General features: G+C 44.8%; 1 protein-coding gene across 4 annotated transcripts; it reads left to right on the top strand.

Annotated features, from left to right (window-relative positions):
- The first annotated feature begins 1,275 nt into the window (after positions 1-1,275).
- On the top strand, positions 1,276-26,005 carry ZDHHC1 (zinc finger DHHC-type containing 1). Of its 4 annotated transcripts, none has more exons than XM_063141127.1 (12): positions 1,276-1,657; positions 9,326-9,424; positions 10,669-10,887; positions 11,344-11,519; positions 12,898-12,999; positions 16,171-16,295; positions 16,609-16,767; positions 18,769-18,881; positions 19,707-19,792; positions 23,004-23,103; positions 23,905-24,022; positions 24,429-26,005. In XM_063141127.1, exons 3-12 carry the CDS (start codon positions 10,669-10,671, stop codon positions 24,962-24,964), a joined length of 1,734 nt encoding a protein of 577 aa, XP_062997197.1. In that variant the 5' UTR covers positions 1,276-1,657; positions 9,326-9,424; the 3' UTR covers positions 24,965-26,005. The 4 variants fall into 4 exon arrangements, with proteins under 4 accessions (XP_062997197.1, XP_062997195.1, XP_062997198.1 ...); XM_063141125.1 differs by lacking the exon at positions 1,276-1,657 and adding an exon at positions 5,126-5,298; XM_063141128.1 differs by lacking the exon at positions 1,276-1,657 and adding an exon at positions 5,126-5,298 and having other exon boundaries at positions 23,004-23,097.
- The last annotated feature ends 466 nt before the right edge of the window (positions 26,006-26,471 follow it).

The following is a 26,471-nucleotide window of genomic DNA, read 5'->3' on the forward strand; positions in this document are numbered from 1 at the left end:
TCACCTTGTATTAGTGTCTAACTCGGCAATGTTTGGGCTGCTGCGGCTGCCTTTCTCCTGGCTGGAAAGATGGATGTGGCGTGGAACAGCCTTTAATATTGACTGATGCACTCATGGTTAATTTATTTACCTGCATCATGGAAATTGACAAATGGTCAGTGTAAAGGATTCACTGCACCCTTTTGACAACTAAAAGACTGATAAATGCTTCCTATAACGTAATGGATTGAGAACCTTGCAACATTTTCATTATTTGAAGGGCTGGTATATAGATGGCACCTTCAAGTGGATCTTTTATTTATTACATTTCTATACTGCCAAATAGCCAAAACTCTCTGGGCAGTTCACAAAAATTTAAACTACAAAATACTGCATAAAATATAATAGCTTAAAACTGCAGTATAAATTTTGAAACTACGTTTATTTGGATATGGATCTGCTTTTGATGAAGCCAGCGAATGATTGCTAGGAAATTGTATGCATTTCATACAAATACATGTATGTATATTTATAAAAGGGAATTTAAAAAAATCAGGAGGCTGTGGGCACCCTTCGTGAATGCCATTGGAGGTGTTTATGGGTGTTGCATTGCATTAGGGATCCCTGTTTAATAGAACTATACTGGAGTCAGACAGGCTTGGCTCCGTGCTTAAGTGAATCTGCGTGATACAGAAGGACAAGGAAATGACTTGGGGAATAGGAAACTCCCAACCCACCTACCTAGGAGTAGACGGTGCCAAATAACTGCTTTTTGGCTTCCTCTTTTTGACATGGCTTCTCTGCATGCCTGCTTGAAGCAAAGCCAGAGAGAATCAAGTTGGAAATGACTGTTGAGAGAGAAGTGGATGAAATGGAAGGCTGTGTGAGAGCCAAAAATGAGAAAAGCATCTAAGGGGAATCCTCCCTCTCGAAGCAAATGTTTGTGTAGTGTGGGGAAGTGAGAGAAAGCCTGTAGATGCTCCATTACCAACTGCCCAGGGCCGCCCCATTCAAACATATGATAAGAAGGAAGAGGAAGTGGGAAATTTGAGTAGATGCAAGCCCACATGGAAAGTAGCATCAGGACCAGAGGGGAATGGCTAGAAGAGAGGAAAGGAACTCTGAGGTCACTACTTTGAAATGCAACTTGCATAAGTCTGCCGTATGATCAAGACCTGGCAGTCCCTTCAATACCCTCCCCTGAAAAAGCCCTACACTATAATATTTGTGTGTCAACTTGTACACGTGGTTTATTGTGATGATTTGACAGGGTGTGGCTTTGCACAGCTTCCAAGTCGTAGGCCAGAGAAAGGGAGTGGCAACCCACTTGTTTTTAAATATTTTTCACATTAGGTTTCTTCCAGCATTTTGGATTCCCTCCAGTAGTTCTATTTTGAGATTTGTTAATGTTTGCCAACCAGCCAGTTTCCACCAGTACTGCTGGGTGGGACTTAAATGGGAGCCTGTATTCCTGAGATATTGGGAGTAAGGTATTAACTTTAAGAGAGATAAACATGCAACAGTAAGACGAGGGAAGGGTTTTCTCCATTTTGAGGCCTTCGCTGGTGAAAGAATGCAAGTTTTAAAGTTTCACTGTGTCCTGGTCTTCAAGCAGAAATGAGGCGATTGTGTGCATAATGTTCTTGGAACAGCAGTGGAAGCTTTTGAGTAATTTAATGTAAGTACAATCTTCAGAACAAAACCTCAAGGGAAAATAAATCTTTAAAAGCCATTTATAATAGAAAAGGGAAATGGCTCTTGATTATAGTTTCTAAAATATTTTATATCTGGCATGCCTATCAATGTTACGTTTCTGAATTCACTTGCTCAGTCGTCTGTATCTGCATTCTAGGACAAAAATAGGAATCTGAGATGGAACAGCCATGTTGATAGAAGTCTTCAGTTAGGCACTGGTGAATATTATCCATAATTCTACTCTTGTGAAATACGTAATCAGTGATACATTTATTTTGGTAAGAATAGTGTTACTAGAGTCTGAACCATCTGGAAATCCTACCCTTTAATTTTCAGATATAGGGGGACAGGTTGAAGGGAGCGAAAGACTCAAGAGTATGTTCAGGGGCACCTTATATTTCAATCTCTGATGAGCTTCCGGATGAAAAAAAAGTGCAACAGCAGGTTCTCCAAGGCTCAAATTAAAGATGGTCTAAAGTTGCAAATGAAACTCTAAAGTGGAAAAGAGCGTGATATGAAAGAGGTGTCAATTTGAAGTGGGAAGGATGAATGAGATCTGGTTTTCACCAGCGCTATCTGCGTTTTCACTGAGGTTGAGAGACATTGCCCTCTGTATTTAAAGCTGAGGTTGCCTTGGGATTCTTGAATGTGTGGGGGAGGCATCTTGATTTGAAGACTTCGGTGTGAGGAGGTTTGGGGGGTCTTGAGCTCAGTGATAAGAGCCAGGGCCAGATTTACGTACAAGCTAAACAAGCTACAGCTTAGAGCCTCATGTTATGAGGGGCCTGGAGTTAAAAAGAAGAAAACACGTTTACAATATTGCCACCAGGAAACCATAAATATCATACAAAATGAAGACCTCTTCAGGAGGGGGAATAGTGTTACGTGGTTGGGGTCAGTCTAAATTATCTCCAGGGGTCCCTTACTCAGTGCACACATATAACTTGCATTTTAATACCTATATTACACAACTTATCAAATTCTGTTTAATTGTCCAGCCTGTACTTTGAATTTAATTTTTTTTATTTGTTGAAGAGGGAAGGGCCTCACTCATTTTATAGCTTAGGGCTACAGCAAGTTTAAATCCGGCCCTGATAAGAGCACCTGCTTTGTATGCAGCAAATTACAAGGTTCCCCAGGTAGGGCAAGAACAATCCCTGCCTGAAATTCTGAAGAACCGCTGCCACTCAGTGGCCTGGTTCAGACAACACGCTAAAACAGTGTTTCCCAAAGTGGGCGGTACTGCCTCCTTGGGGGCGGTGAGATTGCATAGGGGGCGTTAAGAGGCAAGGGGGTGGCAGGGGAGTGCTAAGAGGCAAAGGGGAGGCAGGGAGGGGCGCTCGAGGTCTTTTCTGAGAAGCGCCTCTCCAGAAGGTCTTAAAACCCAGGGACATTATTATGGGAGAAGATAGTTTGGTCTCAAGCCATATAGGGGAAAAATCCACACATGTATTAATACCGTTTAAGAAGAGTCCTTTTAATGGTGAATTGAAATGTTTCAAAAGCACCAAAACGCTAATGAAGAGACATACCCTGCTTGGTGTGCCCCGCCACACTGGCTGCAAAACAGAGGTGTTCGCTCTCTTTTCCCTCCCCCGGCAAGCCTGTGGCGGGTGCTTCCCATTTAAAGGGGTCAATTGAGCTACAAAATGACATTGAGCTGAAGCCAAAGTTTAAGAAATTGTACCAGGAGTTTTGGTTACAGAAGGAAATTTCTGATAGCTATCTTGCACTATGGAGAGTGGTTGAGAAGTTCCTGGTTGCATTTTCAACATATTTAGTGGAAGGTGGTTTTAGTGTTGTCTGCCTACTTCTCTCCAAGCAAAGAAATCGACTCCAGATTACTAAATGTGGTGATTTAAGACTCATGTTAAGTGACTTTAAACCAGACGTTGGGAAACTGGTATCACTTCATCAAGCCCATCCATCACATTAAGAATTTACAGAATGGTGAGGTACTCTATCCTAGTTACTAAATGTGATATCTAATATTCTTGCTAAATGACTATCAGACTTTGAAAAGATGAAATCACTGAATCAAGTTAATCAATTATGTTTAATTGAATAAACTAAAAAAATGTAATTGGATTTTGAATAAATGTTCAATTAATTGTTAGTTTTGAATTTTATTGTTATTATCTTCCTTAGTGGGTCGTTGAAAACGACTATTCTGAATAATGATTTTTATAGCGTAGGGTAGGGGGCCGCTGGGCATGAGTTTGTGGAACCAAAGGGGCGGTGACCTGAAAAAGTTTGGGAACCACTGCGCTAAACCATGTTGCTTAACCACCATTTTGTGGTTAAGCAGCATGGTTTAGCGTGTTGCCTGAACCAGGCTACTGTCGACAATACCCCAAGCAGGATATAACACTTTAAAAACGTTATGAAAACAGTATAAGTAATGTGTCCTGGGCCTGAACAGTTGTCATAACCATTATAAACCGTTATAAGCAGTAGAGCAGTACAACAATGGAATCAGTTACCTAGGGAGGTTGTGGCCTCTCCCACACTAGAGGCCTTCAAGAGGCAGCTGGACAAGCATCTGTCAGGTATGCTTTAGGGTGGATTCCTGCACTGAGCAGGGGGTTGGACTCAATAGCCTTAGAGGCCCCTTCCAACTCTACTATTCTATGATTCTATGATTAAGAGTCGCCATGTACGAGCATAAGTTGTATGGGTGTTGGCTGGAGATGGCAAGTCCAAATCTCCTTTTAATTATCCGACACCTTCCTTCTACAGGAATTCTCCTCACTGTTTATGAACTCTCCTCTCCTCTCTCATCTCACACTATTGCCCCGCTCGTGCTCTTCGCTCCTCTGATGCCATGTTTCTCACCTGCCCAAGGGCCTCTACTTCCCTTGCTCGGCTTCGTCCATTTTCTTCTGCTGCCCCTTACGCCTGGAACACTCTTCCAGAACATCTGGGAACTACAAGTTCAATCGCAGCTTTTAAAGCTCAGCTAAAAACTTTTCTTTTTCCTAAAGCTTCTAAAACTTGATTTTGTTCTGACTTTATACTGTTAGTTTTACCCTACCCTGTGCCTGTTTGGTGCCTTCTCTTCCCCTCATTATTTTATTATGATTTTATTAGAATGTAAGCCTATGCGGCAGGGTCTTGCTATTTACTGTTTTACTCTGTACAGCACCATGTACATTGATGGTGCTATATATATAAATAAATAAATAAATAATAATAATAATAATAATAATAATAATAGTAGTAGTAGTAGTAGTAGTAGTAGTAGTAGTAGTAGTAGTAGTAGTAGTGTAGATCTGGTCTGAAACAGTCTTCCTAAGCCGGTGTGGAACGGAGAAACACGGCAACCGGCTTTGCCTGCGTTTTGAGGCCAGAGGTGCGATGCCCGCTGCCTACCAGGAGGGGGCGGGCTAGGGCGGGTGCCGCGAGCGCGCCGTGTGGGCCGGGCCGGGGCGGGGCCTGGAGGGAAGAGGGAGGAGCCCTGCGGCTGCCCTTGCCGTCGCCATGGAGACGGGCCTGACCCGCTCCGAGGAGCCTTTGGACCAGCAGGGCTCGCCCTGAGCAAGGGCCCCCCTCAGCGCCCTCCCGTTCCCGGGCATGAGGCGGATGCGTGGCCGCCCGGAACCACCGCTGAGCTGTGGGGGGAAGGTGAGAAGGAAGGACTCGCGGCGGGAGAGGTTCGGGGTGGGGTGTGGGGTGTGGGGGTGCCGGCTTTTGGCTATCGTGTGCACAGGGGGTCGGCCTTGCCTATGGGGTGAGGGTGCGTGTGGCTTTCTTACACACTCCTAGGGAAGTCCTGAGGAGGGTGGCGCTTTGCCACGGGGTAGCTGTGCTGGGGCTTTTTCTCTTCGGCCTTTCCCTGGTTCTAGAGCAGCCCTTCTCCAACCTGGCGCCCTCCAGATGTGTTGGACTACAGTCCAACACATCTGGAGGGCCCCAGGTTGGAGAAGGGCTGCTCTCTCGAGTATAATGCTGGTGCTGCAGTCTTCTCTTTACTCATTGCTAGACTTAACATTAGGCGCTGCACCAAAATGATCAGCAGCACAGTCCTAGGCACGTCTACTCGGAAGTAAGTCGGCACTGGCTCACGGTGCACACTTCCTTAGGAGTAAGCCCCGTTGAGTTATCCGCGCAGAAGGGTTTACTTTTGAGTAAACGTACATAGGATGGCGCTGTGGAAGGAAGCCCTGCTGGACTTAATGCCACTTACACAACTTCCAAGGAAACGACTTACTTAATGCAAACTTCCTTCCAAGGAAACAAATACAGGATTGGACTGTGCACTTATCTGCAGGTAAAAGACACACTGAATTCGGTGGGGCTGACTTGTGAGTAAACATGCATAGGATGTGCTGCTGTCAAGTAAGGAAAATAGGGAGTGTGGCCTTGGGTGACCCACCGATTATTTTATTTATTTATGTTGTTACATTTATATCCCGCCTTTCCTCCAAGGTGGGGTACACGATCCTCCTCCTTCTCTGCCATTTTATCCTCACAACAGCCCTGTGAGGTAGGGGTAGTCTGAGAGTCAGTGATTGGTCCAAAGTCACCCAGTGAGCTTTGTGGCCAAGTCGGGATTTGAATCTGGGTCTCCCCTGTTCCATTCCAACTCTCTAACCACAACATTACACTGGCTCTTTAGACATCTTAAAGACTAATGGGTTTAGCCTGAAGTGGTCTTCAGTCCACAAAAGCTTATGTCATAGTAAATTTGTTAGTCGATGCGCAAGGTTCTTTTGTTCTTCCTGCAACACTGCTACCCTTAAATCTGTTTTTAAGGGGCCACATGACTCTTTGTGTTCACTGTCCCCTGTTTGGTGCCCAGGGAAAATAGGCTCATCTTTCTTTGCCTCCTCTCCTTTGCTGGAGGTTAGATTGAAAGAAAAAACAACAACCCAGATCTTTAGATTATCTAATCATGTTTTCCTCCACCTCACAGACTCTTCCATTCCCTCATATGAATTTCCCCGCTTCCTTTCTTCACCCCACCATTTATTTTACTTTAGTCACATCTGAATGGCACTTTTCTCTCATGGCTAGGCTTCTGAAAGTTTTAAATCGCTTTTTAAAAAGCCCTCCAAACTGTTTATACTTAATCAGTATTATTCAGTGCTCTCCAGCATGTGTGGGCAGAAAGTACTTCTGAATCTGTTGGTAGATCTCTGAGTGGCGTTTTCCAGTACATCAGTAAAGGGTGGGGTGTTTTTTTTTTTGCCTTCCAGTTGTTCAACAAAATCAGCAACAATAAGGCTTTCCCTCATTCCCCCCTCCACACCCCAAATTAGGCTGCTAAAATAAAGGAAGACGTGGATTTTTGTGTGAGAAAACTGTGAACTTAGTTCTGGTATTGAAAACGAAAAGGCATCTTGATTTTTAATTCTGACAAGAATTAATTCTAAATTTGAAATCTCTCTCTCCCTAACCTGATTCCAATTGGTACATCTTGGGGTTCAAGTAAAAAATGAAGTAGATCCTGCAAATGAGAACACTGCACACCTCTGCTCTACAGAACCTACAAATGACTGTGTCTCTCCAGGCGGTTTGTGATCTGTGCTTATATATGGAAGGGAGGCTTCAGAGATGGTCAAGTGAATCATGGACTTGTAAAAAGATGGGATAGTGAATAGGTTGGTTGGGGGGCAGTCCCCCCCCTTCTAACTGAGGGGAAGCGTTTGTTGTGCAAGGTCATCTAGCCAAATTAATTGATAGCAGGTTGACAGACCAGAGGAATTGGTTCTTCGCATCAGTAACTTGCAGAATTAATTGCCACAAAATGCTGAAACATCCACTACCTTGGAAAGACTTTTTTTTTTTAAAAAAAAGGACAAATTTACAGAAGATCAGTGCGTGTTAGCCTTGACATCTAAAATGGAAACTATGTTCAGAGGGAGTAAACCTCTGATTTCCAGGTGCTATGGACAAATAGAGGATGTCCCTGTGTTGCCCTGGATAATACTAGTGTCAGAATGATGGTGTCTGCCTGTCTATCACATATTGCCTTTCTTCCAAGGTGTTCAGGGCAGAATACTCAGGGACTTGAAGGGCTTTTGGTCTTGCCCAGCAAGGCAATTATTATGTTTTTAAATCCCAGCAATCTGCTTCTAAGGGCTGTGAATAAAAACCTGCCTTCCATTACTTGTGCTTTTCTTCCACTGACTGACTTTTTCCAAAATCCTGTCTGAGGCTTTTGGATTTATGAACTCTATCATCTTCTCTTTTTTCGGAAGGATTTTAATTGAAGTAGGAGGTGTTAGTTTCAGACGAGGTATTTTTTACTGAATGAGCAAAAGGGGCAGGTGTCCAGGCCCACTGCATGCATGAGAGATAGAGAAAGAGAGAGTGTGTACAAAGTGGTCAGGGGCGGAATTGGGAGGAGTATGCATCTTTTATTCCATTTATTTAAAAATAATTGATCTCTCAGGTTCCATTTTATAACCTTGTCTATGAAATAATTACTTGGGACCAATTCGCTGTATTTTCTGATGGCCTGACCAATGAAAATCTGTTGTTTGGTTAGCCACCTTGGCCAATCAGTATATGGGACATCACCTGGAAAACTTCTTTCCCTTTCCTTCCAACTTGGGGACACATTGTTTGCCTCTCACAAGAAAATAAGAGGAGCCCTGCTAGATCAGACCAGGGGTCCATCTTGTCCAGCATTCTGTTCACACAGTGGCCAACCAGCTGTTGACCAGGAATCTACAAGCAGAAGAAGTATAATAGCACTCTCCCTTATTTCCCAGCAACTCGTGTACATAGGCATTCCGCCTGTGATAGTGGAGGTAGTATACAGCCATTAGGACTGGTAACTGTAGCCTTATCCTCCACGAATGTGTGCCTAGGAGGCTTTAGCAATACGCCAGAGATGTTGTTTGTACATCACACATATGCTTGCATGGTATGAATCCGACCTTGTGTTTATAGTTAGTGTTTCCTGTGTAATATAAGAGTACTTTTTCACACAGCGCATAGTTAAATTATGGCATTCACTACCACATAATGTAGTGATGGCCACCAATTTGGATGGTTTTAAAAGGAGGTTGGATAAATTCCTGGAGGAGAAGGCTATCAATGGCTACCAGCCCTGATGCTTATGGGCTACGTCTAGTATCCGCGGCAGTTGCTGGGGAACATGGGTGGGAGCGTCCTGTTGCTCCATGTTCTGCTTGTGGTTCCCTGGTCAACATCTGGTTTGCCGCTATGTGAACAGAGTGCAGGACTAGATGGGCTTTTGGTCTGATCCAGCATCAGGGCTCTTCTTATGTTCTTAGAATTATGAACCCCCTCCTCTTGCAGAAATATCAGTTGTGTCCCAGTTTAACCTGCCAAAAAAAGTGTTGAACAACTTGCCTTTTCTTGCTTTTGAAGTTCAGACAGTTTAATCTATGGAGAGTAAAGCAGTCTTCACTTAACAGGAATGGATTGCACTAGTATGATACATTGCCTGCAACAGAAACATATCTACAATGGGTAGAGACTAAATGGTTGAAAGGGCCCAGCAAAAGTTACAAGATTACTTTCAAAGTAGTATAACTCAACATGTAAAACAAACAGCATTTTTATTGAAGGCTTAGGCACTTAAGCCTTTAATTCCTTAAAAAAACACCCACAAAACCTTAATGTTTTTAATATTTGTTAATCCTTCTAATTTACTTTGAATTTATTTTGCTTACAGAGAAAAAGACTGTGGGCCTTATGAGAACACTTCAAGAGCTACATGATCAGATTAAGGAGGCCTGAACTGCGAAATTGAGGCCATCGTTTTGTGGCTGGGGTAAGGGAAGCCTCCATGCCGTGTGAAACTTTTAGCCTTCCAACAGCCTTTCATTAGTCCAGTTCTAAATGTCATGCTCACCTCATGATATCTTTCCTTTTTTGCAATGAATAACATGAGGGTGTTGTGCTTAATTGAATCACCTGCTTTTCACCCCAGGCATTCCTTGATAGTTGTGTGTGCTATCTCAGGAGTGGGCAGACGATAGATCTGCATTTACTGATAGACATCTGGGTGATTTTCAGTAGATCAGTAGGGATTTCTGACTCCCAATGACTTTGCAAAAGCGGCAACAAAATGACTCTTCCTCCAAATTATACTGCTGAAATGAAGAACCCATGAAGTGGATTTGAGTGTGGAAGGAATCTGAGTTCTGGTACGTAAAAGAAATTGCTCAGCTCAGAATTATTTCATTCAAAGTGCAAGACTTTTGCTCCAAGCTCCAGTTGGTGGATCTTACCGGTTCTGGCAAAAAAAAGAAAAGAAAAACCCCAGAGTAGATTCCACAAGGCTGAAGTCTGTGGTAAATGTAATGCTTGCTTTCAGTTCTTGTGGAAATTATTTGTCTGCCAGAGCAGTTTGTGCAGTGGTGAGGACAGCAGATCTTGCAGAGACAATCTGGCTCTTTTTTTCTCTCTGTGGTTTTATACATACGAAACATCAATGACTACTGTGGGAAAAATGCCACGTGTCCCACAAAACCTGTCTAGAGCAACACACAGGGCGACATTGCACCTCATTTCCCCGTCAGTACCTTATAATATGGTAAGTGTAACTATATTAGACCTAGCCTAAGTAATGCCCCCAAATGGTCAAAGACAGGTGATGTCATTTTACTTTGTCTTATTGGATAGTCCTTCTCTAAAGAAAACTGCACATGCTGTAATACCGTATTTCTTCGATTCTAAGACGCCATCGATTGTAAGACGCACGCTAATTTCAGTACCACCAACAAAAAAGCTTTGATTCTAAGAAATAATAAACGCACCTGCGATTCTAAGACGCACCCCGTTTTTAGAGATGTTTATATAGGGGGGAAAGTGTGTCTTAGAATCGAAGAAATACGGTATGTGACGTGGCCATCTCAGTGGTCTTTAAGAGGGCCCTTTTCTGCACTGAAGGCTTTGATTGCAAGAGATTTGCCACCGTAAATTTGCCTTCTTGGGCTCTTTTACGAAAGCATCTTCTCAGCTTCTCTCCTTTTCAGTCAAGGGCTCTTTTCTTTTCTTTTCTGCTTATGTTAGATGAACATCTGCAACAAACCACCTAATAAGACCGCACCAGAGAAGAGTGATGAAGCGGCTATTGAGGTCCAATCCCAGCATGCCCGGAGAAATGGCTGGAGCTGGCCTCCGCATCCATTCCAGTTTGTTGCCTGGCTGTTGTACCTGTTTTTTGCGCTAGTCAGCTTTGGCATCCTTGTGCCACTCCTACCTGTCCACTGGGTTCCTGCTGGGTATATTGTATCCTTGTGGGTTAATGTTTCAGTATCATGTTGCAGATAGAGTTGTCCCAAACTAGTGGTGAGATTTTTATAGTAATTTAGGAATGGTGGTGAACGTCTGGTGACCAAAGTCATTCAATGTTCCTGTCATCTCCCTTACTTTTCTCTAGTTTTTTAGGATTGTTGCATTTGAGCAATATTTTATACTTTCATAAAGGATAAACACAATTTTGTTGTGAGAGTGCTTCTTACTGATAACTTTGACCATATCTCCTGTTTATTTTGCTTTTCCTGTGCCCAGTGAATAAATAAATAAGGGAATAATTATCTCAATATTTAAACTCAGATGGTGGCAAAAGGGACAGACCTTTTTCTTGAAAATATATTTAACTGATGCGGCGTCCACTTAAATAGAACTTTGAAAGGTAGAAGGCAATACATCTGCAAAGAGAACCCTTAACTGTGTCTGTTTCAGTGTCCTGGAGTGTTTTTTATCTGCCATCTGGTAGTTCATCTTACAGCAGTTTCCATTGATCCAGCTGATGACAGAGTGCGCGAGAAGAATTACCAGGGACCACTTGCCACATTCAATCGGAACCAGCACACTCATGTCATTGAAAACCGCCACTGCCACATCTGTGATGTTGATGTGTGAGTACTAATTAATCTTGCCTTTCCTAGTTTGTTCTGTGAGGTCATTGCACTGAATCCTCTCACAGACTGCAATTGCTGGCTGCTTATTGGCTACTGGGCCAGGCTTAAGGTTTTAGTACTAGTGTACAAAGCCCTAAACAACTTGGGACCAGGATAGCTGAGAGAGTGCTTTCTCTCCTGTCAACCTGCCTGGTCACTGAGGTCATCTGAGGGTGTGCTTCTGGTGGTTCTACATGGATCTGTGGTCCAATTGGAGTCCACTAGGAGAAGAGCCTTAAGGGTGGTGGCCCCATTCCTATGGAATTCCCTGCCTGTGGTGTTCAGGCAGGCATCAACTTTTTATTCCTTCTGACACTTCCTAAAAACATTGTTGTTCCAGGAAGCCTCCCCTTAATGACCAGCTGTGGTTTTATTTGCACTTTGTTTCTTTTAAAAATGTGTTTTTAATGTGTTTTAATTCTTTTATTCTATTTGTCCACCACTTTGAAATTCTTGAATGGGGAGCGGCATATAAATACTGTAAATAAATAAATTGTATTGGAAACATCAGCTGAAGCATGCAAGAACCATAATAGTGATACTTCGCCTTTGATTACTTTATTATTTATTTATTTATTTATTTATTTATTTATTACATTTTTATACCGCCCAATAGCCGAAGCTCTCTGGGCGGTTACTTGCACCATGATCCACCGGAGAACTGAGCATGAGGCCGTACCCTGTGAACGGGTCATCTAAATAGCCATTCCTGGTTTATTAAGCACCATATAGCAGTCCAATACTATCCCCCCTTTTTTTCTGGATCAAGTTACGCAATCTAATATTGTCATGGCAATGACTTTATACACACCAATAGGATTCTGTGTCCCTGCTGCCTCTTAATTTCACTCGATGCCAGAGGCACCACTGCACTGTCTGGTGGCAGGAGGTCATTGACGTTGCAGGAGCACTGGAGCGCTACTGCTTGTGCTGAGAGTGGGTCTGTCTTTACACAACAGGGTGCTCACTGTCTCTATGATGGCCTCAATAACAGAGGCTAGAACGATCTTACAAAGATGTACCAGCATGAGGCCTAGAAGCCGACACTAGGTACAAGCACAGTCATGGTCTCGTGCACCCCCCCCCAATGCATTTTAGTGTTGCAAAATACAGGAATAGGCTTAATTGTGTCTGAGTCTGAGAAAGGATATGTGTGGCTTTAGGCTTTAGAGCCAGATGTGCTAGCTAATCTCCCCCCTTTCATTGTGTTTTAGGTATCTAATGTAGCATCCCAAATTCAGGGGGTGAGTTGGGGGAAGAACAACTGTAGAGTGTAACTAGGTCTGCTTTGCTGGTTTTTATCTGCACTAACACGGACCTTCCTTTCTCGTTGTAGGAGCTCCAAATCAAAACACTGTGGGACTTGCAACAAGTGCGTGTGCGGATTTGATCATCACTGCATGTGGCTCAACAACTGTGTAGGAGAGAGGAACTATTGGTATGGGGCGCGTACTTCGCAACAGTAACCCACCCAAGCAGCGCTACCGCAGGACAGCCGAGCCATCCCTGCACCTTCTTGTACAGTGTGGTATCAAGACAATCCCAATGGCCTATTTCCCTCCCTTATTTGAATTGCAGGGTACTTCCTCGGTCAGGGAACACACTTAAAAGCACAATCAAAACTTTATACTCACTTCTTACCTTAGCCCTTAAAAGTGAGCACAGTTTAGAATGTCTAAAGTCAAATATTTGGGAGCCTGGTCCAGATGCTTAACTTGAACCCTGGTTCAGACAACTGGACATACAGTTGACTCTCTCACTCTGGTCCCTCTGGCTAGTGAAGACTTAAGTTCATGCTCTTTCAGCAGGACTTGAGTGGTTTATGCCGGCTGTGACTGACTTTTTTTTGGCATGTGTGCCACAACTCAGATCCTAAGTATCAGACAGAGCCACTCTCCTATGCGTGATACAGCACATATGCCTCCCTTTGGACTTTATGGTAGTTATTCTCCTCTTCTACTGACCTAGACCAGCACTGTAGTGCTGGAGAGTAACAATGCAACACTGCAGAAGGCAGCAGTTGGAATTGACAAAATAGAATAATGCCAACCAGCACACAACTGCTAAAATATTAAATGATATCAAAAGAACTGGGGTGGTAAACAGACATTTTATATAACTTATCATAGGTGAACAAACATTTCATATAACTTACCATGTATCAAACGTAAGAATACAATGTTTACAAACACCAAACAAATGGTTTTGCAATAATCAAGCATAAATAGTTTACGAAGCTAAACAAATTGTTAACAATAACAGAGCATAAGTGGTTTGCAAAAGCAGAGTGATAACTGAACAGTTCACAATCACAAAGCTACAGGCCTCCGGCTTCTTTATTATTATTATTATTTATTTATATAGCACCATCAATGTACATGGTGCTGTACAGAGTAAAACAGTAAATAGCAAGACCCTGCCGCATAGGCTTACAATCTAATAAAAATCATAGTAAAGCAATAAGGAGGGGAAGAGAATGCAAACAGGCACAGGGTAGGGTAAACAGGCACAGGGTAGGGTAAAACTAACAGTATAAAGTCCGCACAACGTCAAGTTTTAAAAGCTTTAGGAAAAAGAAAAGTTTTTAGCTGAGCTTTAAAAGCTGCGATTGAACTTGTGGATCTCAGATGTTCTGGAAGAGCGTTCCAGGCGTAAGGGGCAACAGAGGAAAATGGACGAAGCCGAGCAAGGGAAGTAGAGACCCTAGGGCAGGCGAGAAACATGGCATCAGAGGAGCGAAGAGCACGAGCGGGGCAATAGTGTGAGATGAGAGAGGAGAGATAGGAAGGAGCTAGACCATGAAAAGCTTTGAAGGTCGACAGGAGAAGTTTATATTGGATTCTGAAGTGAATTGGAAGCCAATGAAGAGATTTCAGAAGTGGAGTAACAGGGTCAGAGCGGCGAGCCAGGAAGATGATCTTAGCGGCAGAGTGGTGGACAGAAACCAGTGGACTGATGTGAGAAGAAGGAAGGCCAGAGAGAAGAAGGTTGCAGTAGTCCAACCGGGAAATAACCAGTGCGTGAAAAAGCGTCAGAGTCAGAATATCACAGCAACTTAACACCGCTTATGGGTGGGGAAAGAGGAGGATTTGTTGAATTTGTTCTTCAGATTTCAAAGAGACTTTTTAGTCCTCCAAAAAAGGATTGACTTAGATCCCCAGCCAGAAAACACAAATCTTCAGCAGCAGTGAGTTCTTGACCAGCTGTCAGAGTAAGGCAAGAGTGCAGGCCTGACTATGCTTTATCTCAACTCTTATTTATTTATTTATTTATTTATTTAGAATATTTATATACCACTCCCCATTGAAAAATTTTGGAGCAGTGTACAAGATAAAATGAAAATAAGAACAGAATAAAACAGTTAAAACAAAATTTAAAAAGAAGCAAAAACAGAAATCCAAGGCTGCATATTAAGGAAAGGCTTCTTGGAATAAAAATGTTTTCAAGAGGCGCCGAAAGGAGTACAAGGTTGGCACCTGCCTGACCTCCAGAGGCAGGGAATTCCACAGGAGGGGGCCCACCACGCTGAAGGCTCTTCCCCTGGTGGATTCCAATCGGAGGATAGATCTATGTGGAACCACCAGGAGCAGGCGCCCGGATGACCGGGCAGGTTGGTAAGGGAGAAGGCGCTCTCTCAGGTATCCTGGTCCCAAGTTGTTTAGGGCTTTGTACACAAGTACAAGAACCTTAAACCTGGCCCGGTAGCGAATAGGCAGCCAGTGCAGTTCCCTCAGCAGAGGAGTTCCATGCCGGAAAGGGGCAGCTCCAGACAACAGCCGAACTGCAGCATTCTGCACTAGCTCCAGCTTCCGGAGCAGCTTCAAGGGCAGCCCCACATAGAGCGCATTGCAGTAATCCAATCTTGAGGTTACCAATGCCTGTACCACCGTGGTCAAGCTATCCCTGTCCAGGAGAGGCCGTAGTTGGCGAACCAACCGAAGATGGTAAAAGGCACTCCGAGCCGTGGCAGCTACTTGAGCCTCCAACGACAGAAATGGGTCTAAGAGTACCCCCAAACTATGAACCTGTTCTTTCAGAGGCAGTGCAACCTCATCCAAAACAGGCATTGAGCCTGTCTCCCGGACTCGGGAACCACTCACCCACAGGGCTTCCATCTTGCCAGGATTCAGTCTCAGTTTATTGGCCCTCATCCAGCCCATTACTGAGTCTAGGCACTGGTCCAGGACCTGCACAGCCTCACCTGATTCAGTTGTCACAGGGAGATAGAGCTGCGTGTCATCAGCGTATTGATGGCATTTAGCTCCAAATCCCCTAAGGACCGCTCCCAACGGCTTCATATAGATGTTAAATAACATTGGGGACAAGATGGTGCCCTGCGGCACTCCATAGCTCAATTGCCAGGAGGCCGAGGACTGGTCACCCAATGCTACTCTCTGACAACGACCCCGTAGGTAGGACCGGAACCACTGTAACACAGTGCCTCCGCTGCCCATCCCACGGAGTCGATCCAGGAGGATACCATCAAACTTGTCAAATTGTGCCAATGATTCCCACTCCTGATATCATTTGTAGCATCCATGGCCACAAGTTAACCTCCATTAAAAATCCTGCTAAGATGTTGCTAAGGGATCTTCTGCTTCCTTGGCAGGCTCTTTCTGAACAGTGTGATATCTGCCATCCTGGGCCTTCTCCTAACCCTGCTCATCGCTTTCTACGTCTTTGTGGAGTTCTTCCTTAACCCCATGAGGCTGCGCACTGACCAGCACTTTGAAGGTATCAACTTATACTCTGCATGGGCGACTGTCTCATAGGGGCAAGGTTTCCCCTTTGTCTGCCTGGGCCCTCTCCATCAGGGAGCACCTTGCTTGATAAGCGTTCTAACAATTGTACGCTGTTCTCAGAGCTCAAGAGAGGCTTGAGTAGTTAACTCCTAAAAAGACACATCCAGGCTCAAAGCTGCCTACAAATTGCACCCTCTACTGTCCAATAAGCAAAGGCATTTTGCACATGCTCAGTACTACTTTCTCCCTGCAAATGTTGCATGGCAGAAACCTGGCTATAAATCCCATTGATTCTTGTTTTGTAGGCTTGAAGAATCAAACAGATGTGTGGTTTGTGTTCCTTCCTGCTGCTCCCATTGAGACTCAAGCACCTGCTATTTTGGCTTTGGCTGGAATTATAATTCTCCTGGGGCTGCTGACACTGTTCCTGTTGGGTCACCTGCTGGTCTTCCACATATATCTCAGTAGGTATCGCTTTCTAAGTACTGTACCGAATTTTGACTTAAAGAAGGAAGTCCCTACCTGTAGGCTAACAGTCATATTAATCATAGAACAGTAGAGTTGGAAGGGGCCTATAAGGCCATCAAGTCCAACCCCCCTGCTCAATGCAGGAATCCACCCTAAAGCATTACCTGACAGATGGTTGTCCAGCTGCTTCTTGAATGTCTCTAGTGGGGGAGAGCCCACAACCTCCATAGGTCATTGGTTCAATTGTTGTACTGCTCTAACAGTCAGGAAATTTTTCCTGATGTCCAGCCAGAATCTGACTTCCTGTAACTTGAGCCCGTTATTCCATGTCCTGCACTCTGTGAGGATCGAGAAGAAATCCTGGCCCTCCTCTGTGTGACAACCTTTTAAGTATTTGAAGAGTGCTATCATGTCTCCCCTCAGTCTTCTCTTCTCCAGGCTAAACATGCCCAGTTCTTTTAGTCTCTCTTCATAGGGCTTTGTTTCCAGACCCCTGATCATCCTGGTTGCCCTCCTCTGAACACGCTCCAGCTTGTCTGTGTCCTTCTTGAATTGTGGAGCCCAGAACTGGACGCAGTACTCTAGATGAGGCCTAACCAGGGCCGAATAGAGAGGAACCAGTACCTCACGCGATTTGGAAGCTATACTTCTATTAATGCAGCCCAAAATAGCATTAATAGGAGTAGACACAGTACAATTATTATACACAGTGCGAAAGACTTAGGAGGGAGGAAGAAATAAGCACACCCAGATACCAACTCTTACAGTTACAAAATTGATCTTGCAGTGAGTGACCCACTGGAATGCCCACTGAGGAGATGGTTCTGGGAGAGGAGTTGGAGCCAAATCCCAGCTAGGCGAAGGGAGCGTGTCGGCCATGGAAACCCACTGGGTGACTTTGGGCCAATCACAGACTCTCAGCCCAGCCTTCCTCACAAGGTGGTTGTTGTTGGGATTAAAAAGGAGAGGAGGGGGATGACGTATGCCGCCTTGGGTTCCTTGAAGGAAAGAAGGCGGGATATAAATGCAATCAATCATCCATTCATTATGCCTGTACTAGATACTCTGCTAACTTGCTCTTGAATCAGAACTTGAATGTAGGTTTTGAGTAAAGGCTAAAATGTGGCTGGGGCACATATTCACTGATTATCTGGATAGGCAATGCAGCCTAGTGGGAGTCCCCTGTTTTGCTTCTTCAGAGGCCACCAATTACTGTTTTGCCTGAACGGGAGGAATTTGCGTGCAGCATTTTCTCAGGTATAACATAATGTAACCTTTTGACATAATGTTAATATCCTCTTATTTATTGAGAATCAATGGATGTTGATTTTAACCACTCTTTAGCCAAAAAGGCTCCCAGAGCATCTTATAAACACCCGTCATTCTGAGCTCTTCCTCCATTACAGCTTTATTCGCTTTGTGCCCAAGCTGGCAGAGTTTCTGTCCTTTTGAGTTAAATTAGGCTCAGTTCTGACAGCACAGTATGAAAACTCCACTCAAAGCTTGAGTTTTTAGGAGGTACTCACCACACCACAAGTCCTAACTCCACCATTGTGTGACTGTGGGGTATCGTGGAGTTAAGTAAAAGACAATGTGATGTTTGATTGACAGTTCCTCTGACCTCTCTCCTCCCTCGCGCCTCCCAATGGTATCCCTTCAGCCAGTGCTGCAAAAAACCAATCCTGGCGGCTCTCCTAGAGCGGCACTCGCTTCTTTTGCCGCTCTTGCCAAGGAACTCTGTAGCCAGTGGGAAAAGTCAACACAATGCAATGGAAAACTCCATGGAGCTCTCCACACAGCACAACGGATGTGCAGGAACTCTCCTCTGCACAGTGTGGATATTCAGCGTGGAGTGTCTTCCAAAAAAACCCCTCTACCGTTACGTTTTCCCACTAGATGACACATTTCTCAACAGTGGTGTAAAACCCACCTTGGAGTTCTAAAACCACTGTTGACAAACGTGTTGTCTGAACTGAGCCTTACTCTCCTTTTCTTAGTGTGGCATCGGTTAAGCACCTATGAATACATTGTGCAGCAGCGTCCCCCACAGGAGATGAAGGATCCTGTCAAACAGCTAGAATCCTGTCCTCCCCAAGTGCGGCCTGTTCAGGTAAACATTGTGGTTTTGTCTTCCACACCATTTTTTATAAATAGAGCTATGCATATTCAGTGAAGCCGTGGGATCACCATGTCTACTGTATTTCTGTGAGTCTTTATTCACGTAATACTGTGCTGTATATATTTGGCAAAATATGCTCAGCTGAACCACAACCCCCTTAGCCTCCCTCCCTCCCATGAATTCACTCTGTTTGATGCCTGGTGAGAGACAGTTCAGCTTCTACAGCAATGTCTAGTTAGGAGCTGTATATATAAGATACTTAGGTGAAGCTAGACTGGGCGAAGACTGAGCTACCAGAGGGAGTTGCAGACTGTGATTTGAAGACACCAGAATTGTGTATGTGTGTTGGCGGGGAGGTGGTAGGGAGATATCCCCTTATTAGATATATTGATATTGTTGGTCCTTCTCAATTAAACTCAGCCAAAATGTTTGTATTATTCATAACCGGATGCTTAATCCTTTCCCGTTCATCAACAAAAAGAAAATTGCAAAAACCGGAACTTTTAAGGTCTCATGCATGGTTGAAGTTACAAGCTATGTATGTTCACTTGAGGGGAAACCCCATGGAACATAATGGGACCTACTTTATGGAAAGTATACATAGGCTGGACTTGTTAAATGTTATTGGAATAATGGTGTTGAAATAATGATGTGCCTGTGTATCTTTAGAGCACATGTGTTTCTTCACGAGTCTGAGATGTGGAGGCAGCTGTATGAACAGGGTTTCACAGTCATTTTCACTTTTAATAAAGAGAGGGACGATAACTTGCCAGAATGCCCTGGCTGTTCATTTAAAATAATTCTTTTACATTTCAGGAAATGCAGTTTTATGCTGGAAGCCTCGGATATACCAATTCTGAGATTCAGATGGAGGACTCTTCGGGATTAGCATCTGGGAAAGAGTGAGTAGAGCTAATGCTAAGTTAATTCTCACATAATTCAGCTTACTCAGAAGTTGTCATCATGGAAGAATAAGCAAATAAATGTATTAGCACTTCCTGTTTCTGCAAGTATTTGAGAAGTCTTAACACCATTCTTAACTTAGATATTCTCATAGTTACAAGTAGAGAGGTTAGCTGATTGTGTGATTAGGGTATAAGACAGTCTCCCCCATTTGTGTCCTGAATATAAGTGTTGCTAAAGGCATTTCTTCTGTTAGAAGAAATTCTGACAGTATAGCTAAAGTAGAACTGCAAGCTTGATGGAGTGACAAAGAGAGCAGTGTTTTTTTTTAACAATAACAAGTCATTATGTTTAGGGCACTTTTCCAGAGTGCTCAAAGCATTTCATGCCTTACTGGAGTAAATCTTTACAAGTGCTTCTTAGAGTGGGTCAGTATTATTTTGCAGACTTGGGGCTGAGGCTGAGAGAGAGGGAGTGGCATAGTTTCCTCATAACGCTAATCCATCATGTCGGTTGTTGAATTCTGGATTAGCGTAATGTGTTAAATGTGGCCACACTAACAAACAATGGTTTGTTATCCACGAACAACCTGGAAAGAGAACCCATGGTTTGTTGTTGGGTTGTAAACTCTGGGTTGTTTAATCCAAGGCTTGTCGTTTCATGAAAACCCAGAACTGTGGATTGTTGCCAGACTACAGGGGTGGTGGACAAGAATGGTAAAAGAAAACAAAAGAAAACAGGTGCTCTGCAGGCCCCATACTACAGTGCTGCGTAGGGATTAAGGGTACAGGGAGGGAGGGGGCAAAGGCGTAGGGAAACAGACAACCACAGTTAGTTAGTTTGGTCATCTGTCAAATAAACCATGGGTTAACATTAAGTGCAAACCAGTGTTTTGTTGATGGTCACTCAATGGGCTGGTTCCCACTGTTTCCACTGTGGCTTATTTAGGGTGACCATATGAAAAGGACAGGGCTCCTGTATCTTTAACAGTTGTATAGAAAAGGGAATTTCAGCAGGTGTCATTTGTATATATGGAGAACCTGGTGAAATTCCCTCTTCATCATCACAGTTAAAGCTGCAGGAGCTATACTAGAGTGACCAGATTTAAAAGAGGGCAGGGCACCTGCAGCTTTAACTGTGGTGATGAAGAGGGAATTTCACCAGGTTCTCCATATATACAAATGACACCTGCTGAAATTCCCTTTTCAGTACAACTGTTAAAGATACAGGAGCCCTGTCCTCCTTTTCATATGGTCACCCTAGCTTATTAAATGGTCTGTGGGCCACCATTTTGAATATTCATTACACGACGTTTCAAGTTCAAACCCAGCGGGGGTAGTTGTGCAAGGGTTAGACAACCCTTGCAAGGCATTGGCTTGTTTTAGGGTTACACAAGGGTAGTTTAACTCTCGCACAGTCCACCCCTGCTGGATTTCAGATGCCATGACAAGCCAGAGTTGTGGCTTGAATATTTGGATTTTGCCGGGCACTGTGGCTGCAATGATCATGTGAACCAGGTCAGTGAGTTTCTGGCTGAGCTGAGATTCAAACCTGTGTGGGGATAGAAGTGGGTGCCACTTATATGTCACCTCCTTTTATAATTAGCGGCTGAACACCACATGAAAGTAGGATTAATGCAACATCATTTCAGTGTCGTATCACAGGAATGGGCAATTTCGGGAGGTCCAGAGGAAATTTTTAAAAAAACATAGCAAAATGGCATCTGGGCTGCTATGGAGTGCCCAAAGGTTCAAAACTCACTTGCAAACAAACTGATTTGACCCTTTTGTGCCTCCCTAGAGTTCTGGATGCCAGAGTTTTTGCCAATTTTTTTTAAAAATGTTTTTTTGGGGGTCCCGTGGCAGGGGCCACGCTGGTGGGCTGCAAGGGGTGCATGTACCTGCCCCTGTCAATCAAGGTAGCTTTATTGGCAGAGGATACAAAGCTATTGATTTTACTTTGCCAGCATGTTATTTTTCTTGCATGATCATCCATTGGGAAAGCGCATGGGAGAACATCTTTGGGGGATATAACCGGAACACCCAAAGATTCCTTTAGGCCAACATGTTTTTTTGTTTTTTTTACTGAAAGCATGTTGAAGGGTCCATAACGATGTGATAGGAGGGAGTGGGCAGCAGGATGGTTGTTCGTAGAAAGACAAATGCTGACGCTAAATAGGCCAGATGGCCTCCAGCTCCTCTGCAAAGCCTTGACTCCCTACCCTTTCCCATGCATGCAAGGCCATAAAACTGATCAGGAATAGTTACACTTAATTGCTAGTCAAGTGAGAACACGCAGGCCTATGCGGCCAGGTGGGACAGTGCGTACGCCTTAATTCGGGCTTCGTTATGCTTTATAAGCACGTAAACTTATTTATTTGGCATGAGCCATAACAAAACCACAGCATCAACATGAAATACAGTCCAGGAGATTATGCCTTGTGCCAACTTTCCAATAATAATAATAATAATAATAATAATAATAATAATAATAATAATAGCCTTTTATTTGCTGGTCCCATTTTTCCTGCTCACGAAAAAGCACCATAGCTGAGTTCATCTTTAGCTGAGCAATTGAATGTCTAGAAAGAACCCGAGCATGCTCCGGCAGTATCCTGCAGGGCAGCTTTCTGGTGGGGCATGCTGGGAGTGGTAGTCCTGGAGAGCATCAGGTTGTGGAAGGGTTCTCTAGGGAAAGAACAACTTGCCATACAACTGAAGTCAAACAGGAAGAGCCATGACTCAACGTCGCATGTGGAAGGTCTTGGGTTTGGTCCCTGATATCATAGAATAGTAGAGTTAGAAGGGGCCTATAAGGCCATCGAGTCCAACCCCCTGCTCAATGCAGGAATCCACCTTAAAGCATCCCTGACAGAGGGTTGTCCAGCTGCCTCTTGAATTCCTGTAGTGTGGGAGAGCCCACAACCTCCCTAGGTAATTGGTTTTATTGTCGTACTGCTCTAACAGTCGGGAAGTTTTTCCTGATGTCTGGATGGAATCTGGCTTCCTGTAACTTCTTGTAGCTTCCTATATCTCCAATTTTAAAAAGAGTCAGGTTACAGGATGTGGAAGAGACCCTTTCTGAGCCCTGGGAACTGCCAGTACTGGGCTAGATGGACAAATGCTGTAAGGCAGCTTCCTGTGTCCATGCATAGGAACTCCAGGAGGGTCGGTATGTGAGAAATGAATGCTCGCTCTCTTCTGTTTTCAGCCTGCCCAAATTCTGCGCCCGCAGCGATGGCACGGAGTCCAAGCTCTTCTTGTCCCCTGAGCTCACAGAGGTGCATGCTGGAGACCAACCACAGGTGAGTGTGAGTATATATCCATGAATGCTTGTCGGTTACGATGGTTCTGATCCTGTTAGTTTTACCCTACCCAGTGCCTGTTTACCCTACCCTGTGCCTGTTTGCATTCTCTTCCCCTCCTTATTGTTTTATTATGATTTTATTAGAATGTAAGCCTATGCGGCAGGGTCTTGCTATTTACTGTTTTACTCTGTACAGCACCATGTACATTGATGGTGCTGTATAAATAAATAATAATAATAATAATAATAATAATAATAATAATAATAATAATAATAGGGCATACTGCACTTCCCACCTCATCTGTAGGCTTCCATGGCTGAACTTTTGTCCTTGACACCTTCTTTTCTGTAGTTACTAATCCCTTATTGGGATATATACGCTCCCATTGGCAAAATTAGAGTTTTTCCAATGATTGCAGTATGATGAATGGGGTCTTGAATGCTCTCAAAGCACAGCTGTACTGAGGTTTTAAAGAGGGCCAGATGTGCACCCATTTGGTTCCCATGTGGGAAATTAGCTGCCTCAAATTAGCTGCCTTTTAACCCCCTCCCTCCAAGAGGCTAAGAATGGCTATATGGTTCTTCGATGTCTCCTCCACCCCATTTTATCCACTCAAGAACCTATGGGGAAGCTTAGGCTGAGATAGAGTGACTGGCCCTTGGTCACCCCCTGTGAGCTTCGTGGCTGGATGGGAATTTGAACTCAGATCCCCCTGGTCCTGGTCTGACTCTCTATCCCAGCCTTTTCAATCTAGTCTAACCTTGCTCTCAATTGCTGCTACTTTGTCTTCCTGTGTACCTTCAGAAGAAGAAAAAGAAGAAGAAAAAGAGGAAGAAGTTGCATAAGGTTCCCTCTTCTCTGTTGGAAGAAAGATCTAAGGTGATGGCTGCCCCATGGTCCTCTCTTCCAGCTTTAGAGCCAGGTAAGATGAGAAAGCATTGACATTTTTAATGCCGTCACTCTCAGGCAGGTTAGAATTGTGCTAGAGGCTCTTTCCCAGGCCAAACAGCCTCTGGGGATCTCTTCTTGCCGCATTACACAACCTCTAAACGTGGTGGTATGCTCTCTCAGCAACAGAAAACTATAACTCTTATGATCACCAGATGTCCAGTTGATAACTTCCAGATTTAACCAAAGAACTGTCAAGTCCCTTGTGTCTCGCTCATTTCTTTCCATGAATCAAACGGCTACTAGTACTTCCACACTCTGAAGGCTGAAAAGACGATCTGATGCTCCATTCAGTCTGCTACTGGGCTTCTCTCTATAGGTGGGAAAGAACATTCCCTGACACACCTACTCACTCTTCCCTCCCCTTTTTCCCTTTGCAGAATTGTCCATCACAGCTGCCACCTCTTCAACCTCTTCGTCCTCCAGCCTTCGCCTGCCCGTACCAGTTCTCCCTCCCAAAATAGTCACGCCCACAGACAGCAGCGGGCTGGTCCAGGCCGCCGGCCCTCCGGCTGACTACCATTCCGAGTCGGCAGAGTCTATGGACGAGATCCCCGTGGCTCAGACGCGCCTGGGGAGCAGTGCCCCCAACGGAGCTTCCAAGAGCGGCGCTCGGCATCTCCCTTTCCCCGCCGTCCACTCCAGAGGGGGAGGAGAAAAGCACCAGGATCCCGGGCCCAGTGCGAAAAGCAAGAACTGTCCATCGGCCACAGGACAGCGGGCGGAAGAGCTGGAACTGTCTCTCAAGATCCCCGCCGTGTTTGTGAGCAAAAGTAGCGGGGAGCCACCCATCCCCAACCTGTGGTCTGGCGAAACGTCATCTGAACCCCCTCACAGAAAATGCTCCAGTAAACGGCACGAAGCTGATCGAGACTTCAGCAGATGGGACTCCAGCACCGGTTCAACGGCAGCATAAACGCCTCTCCACCCTCTGGTGTCCTAAAAGCCATAACGGCCACGGGAGGAGCAAGAGTGTGTGAGCTGCTCACTCTCCAAATATATTGGTGTTCAAGGATCTAATCTCGAGTGGTATGTCTCGCTCTCTGGAGCTGGCTGGCCTTGGCTCCTTCTTACCTGCCTTTTGTGGATGGGGAAGTGGGCTTATTCCGTCGCCTTTGTTGCTCCTGCAGCTAAGTCGTTTGCCTTTTGCAGAGCAAATTGTCGAAAACTGCTCAAGGTCAACCGTCTTCCCTCACAGATGTGTGCCAGGCATTTGAAGATTTCGGGGTTAAGACTTGTCGCTCCCTGCCTTTTTATCCCAAGCTCTCTTGCGGACCTCGTCGGAAGCATGCCCGTGCCCTTTGCTTAATGCTGCATCATACCCACCGTGCAGGGAGGGGGTGTTTACACCCTTTTCCGGGAATCCTGTCCTTGTTCCTGTGCCTGAAAGGGAAAATGCAGAGCGTGTCACGTCCCATACGGGCTTCCCCTCCTCTGCGATGGCTTTATCCTTGCCTTGTGATGCGAGCTCATATTTTGGAGGCCTCGCAGTGGAGCCAGTTTCCTCACTCGGGCAGCTTCCTTTGCGTGCGCTCTCTCGGTAGCAGAGGATGCTTTACATGCCTGATGAATTCCTGTGAGAGAAAGTGCCAGCGTGAAGCCCCTCTGTTGGCCTCGGGCTTGCAAACCAGGCAAACTTTCCCCCTACAGTCCGGGAAAAGCTTTTGAGCTACCTCAGCGGTTTCCCCTTTCCTTTTGGGGAGGGACCATGCTTTGCCTCTGGAAGGCCTTAGGTTCCATCCCTGACATCCTTAGTTTAAAAAAAAATCAGGTAGCAGCCGATGGGAAAACCCCTTTTCTATCTGAGACCCTGCAGAGCAGCTGCCCGTCAGAGTCGATCATACTGTGCTAGATGGACAAATAGTCTGACCTGGTGTAATGTCAGCTTCCGACGTTCTTGCACCAATATTCTGGAACTCCTTGAACACCTCTGTTCACAATAAATCTTTTCTATGCTCTTTCCTAAATACATTTTTTTTTCTTTACATCCCCTATCCTTTGGTGAGGAGGAGCAGCAGTTTTGACTTCGCTGCAGGTCCTGAGTGCAGCACCTTTTGGTTGCTGTCACGTTGTAAGTATTTTGTGGGTTCCAGCCAACACTTAAACCCCTCCTCAAATCATTGCACTTTTCGGCCAATTAGGGAGCAATCCTTTGGCCCCTAGGCAGTGTCCAAGGGACCATAGGATACCTCGGATTCCCAGCTCCAAGGTCGGAGACACTGCTCTGACCTCGGAGCTGGGAATTGCAGCTCTGTGCCCTGCTCGCAGGTAGAGCAGAAAGAACCACGCCGGCTGCCTCTCCGAGATTGGGGACACAACCTCGGAGAAGTGGGAAAGGTGGTGTTTGGGTCGTCAAGGCGGGGAGGAGGCTGGAGAGGCCAAGATAGAAGCTGTCCCGGGGCCTTCCCAGCCTCCTCCTCTCC

The sequence above is a fragment of the Elgaria multicarinata genome, chromosome 14 (genome assembly GCF_023053635.1).
Source record: "Elgaria multicarinata webbii isolate HBS135686 ecotype San Diego chromosome 14, rElgMul1.1.pri, whole genome shotgun sequence".
Classification (NCBI taxonomy): domain Eukaryota; kingdom Metazoa; phylum Chordata; class Lepidosauria; order Squamata; family Anguidae; genus Elgaria; species Elgaria multicarinata.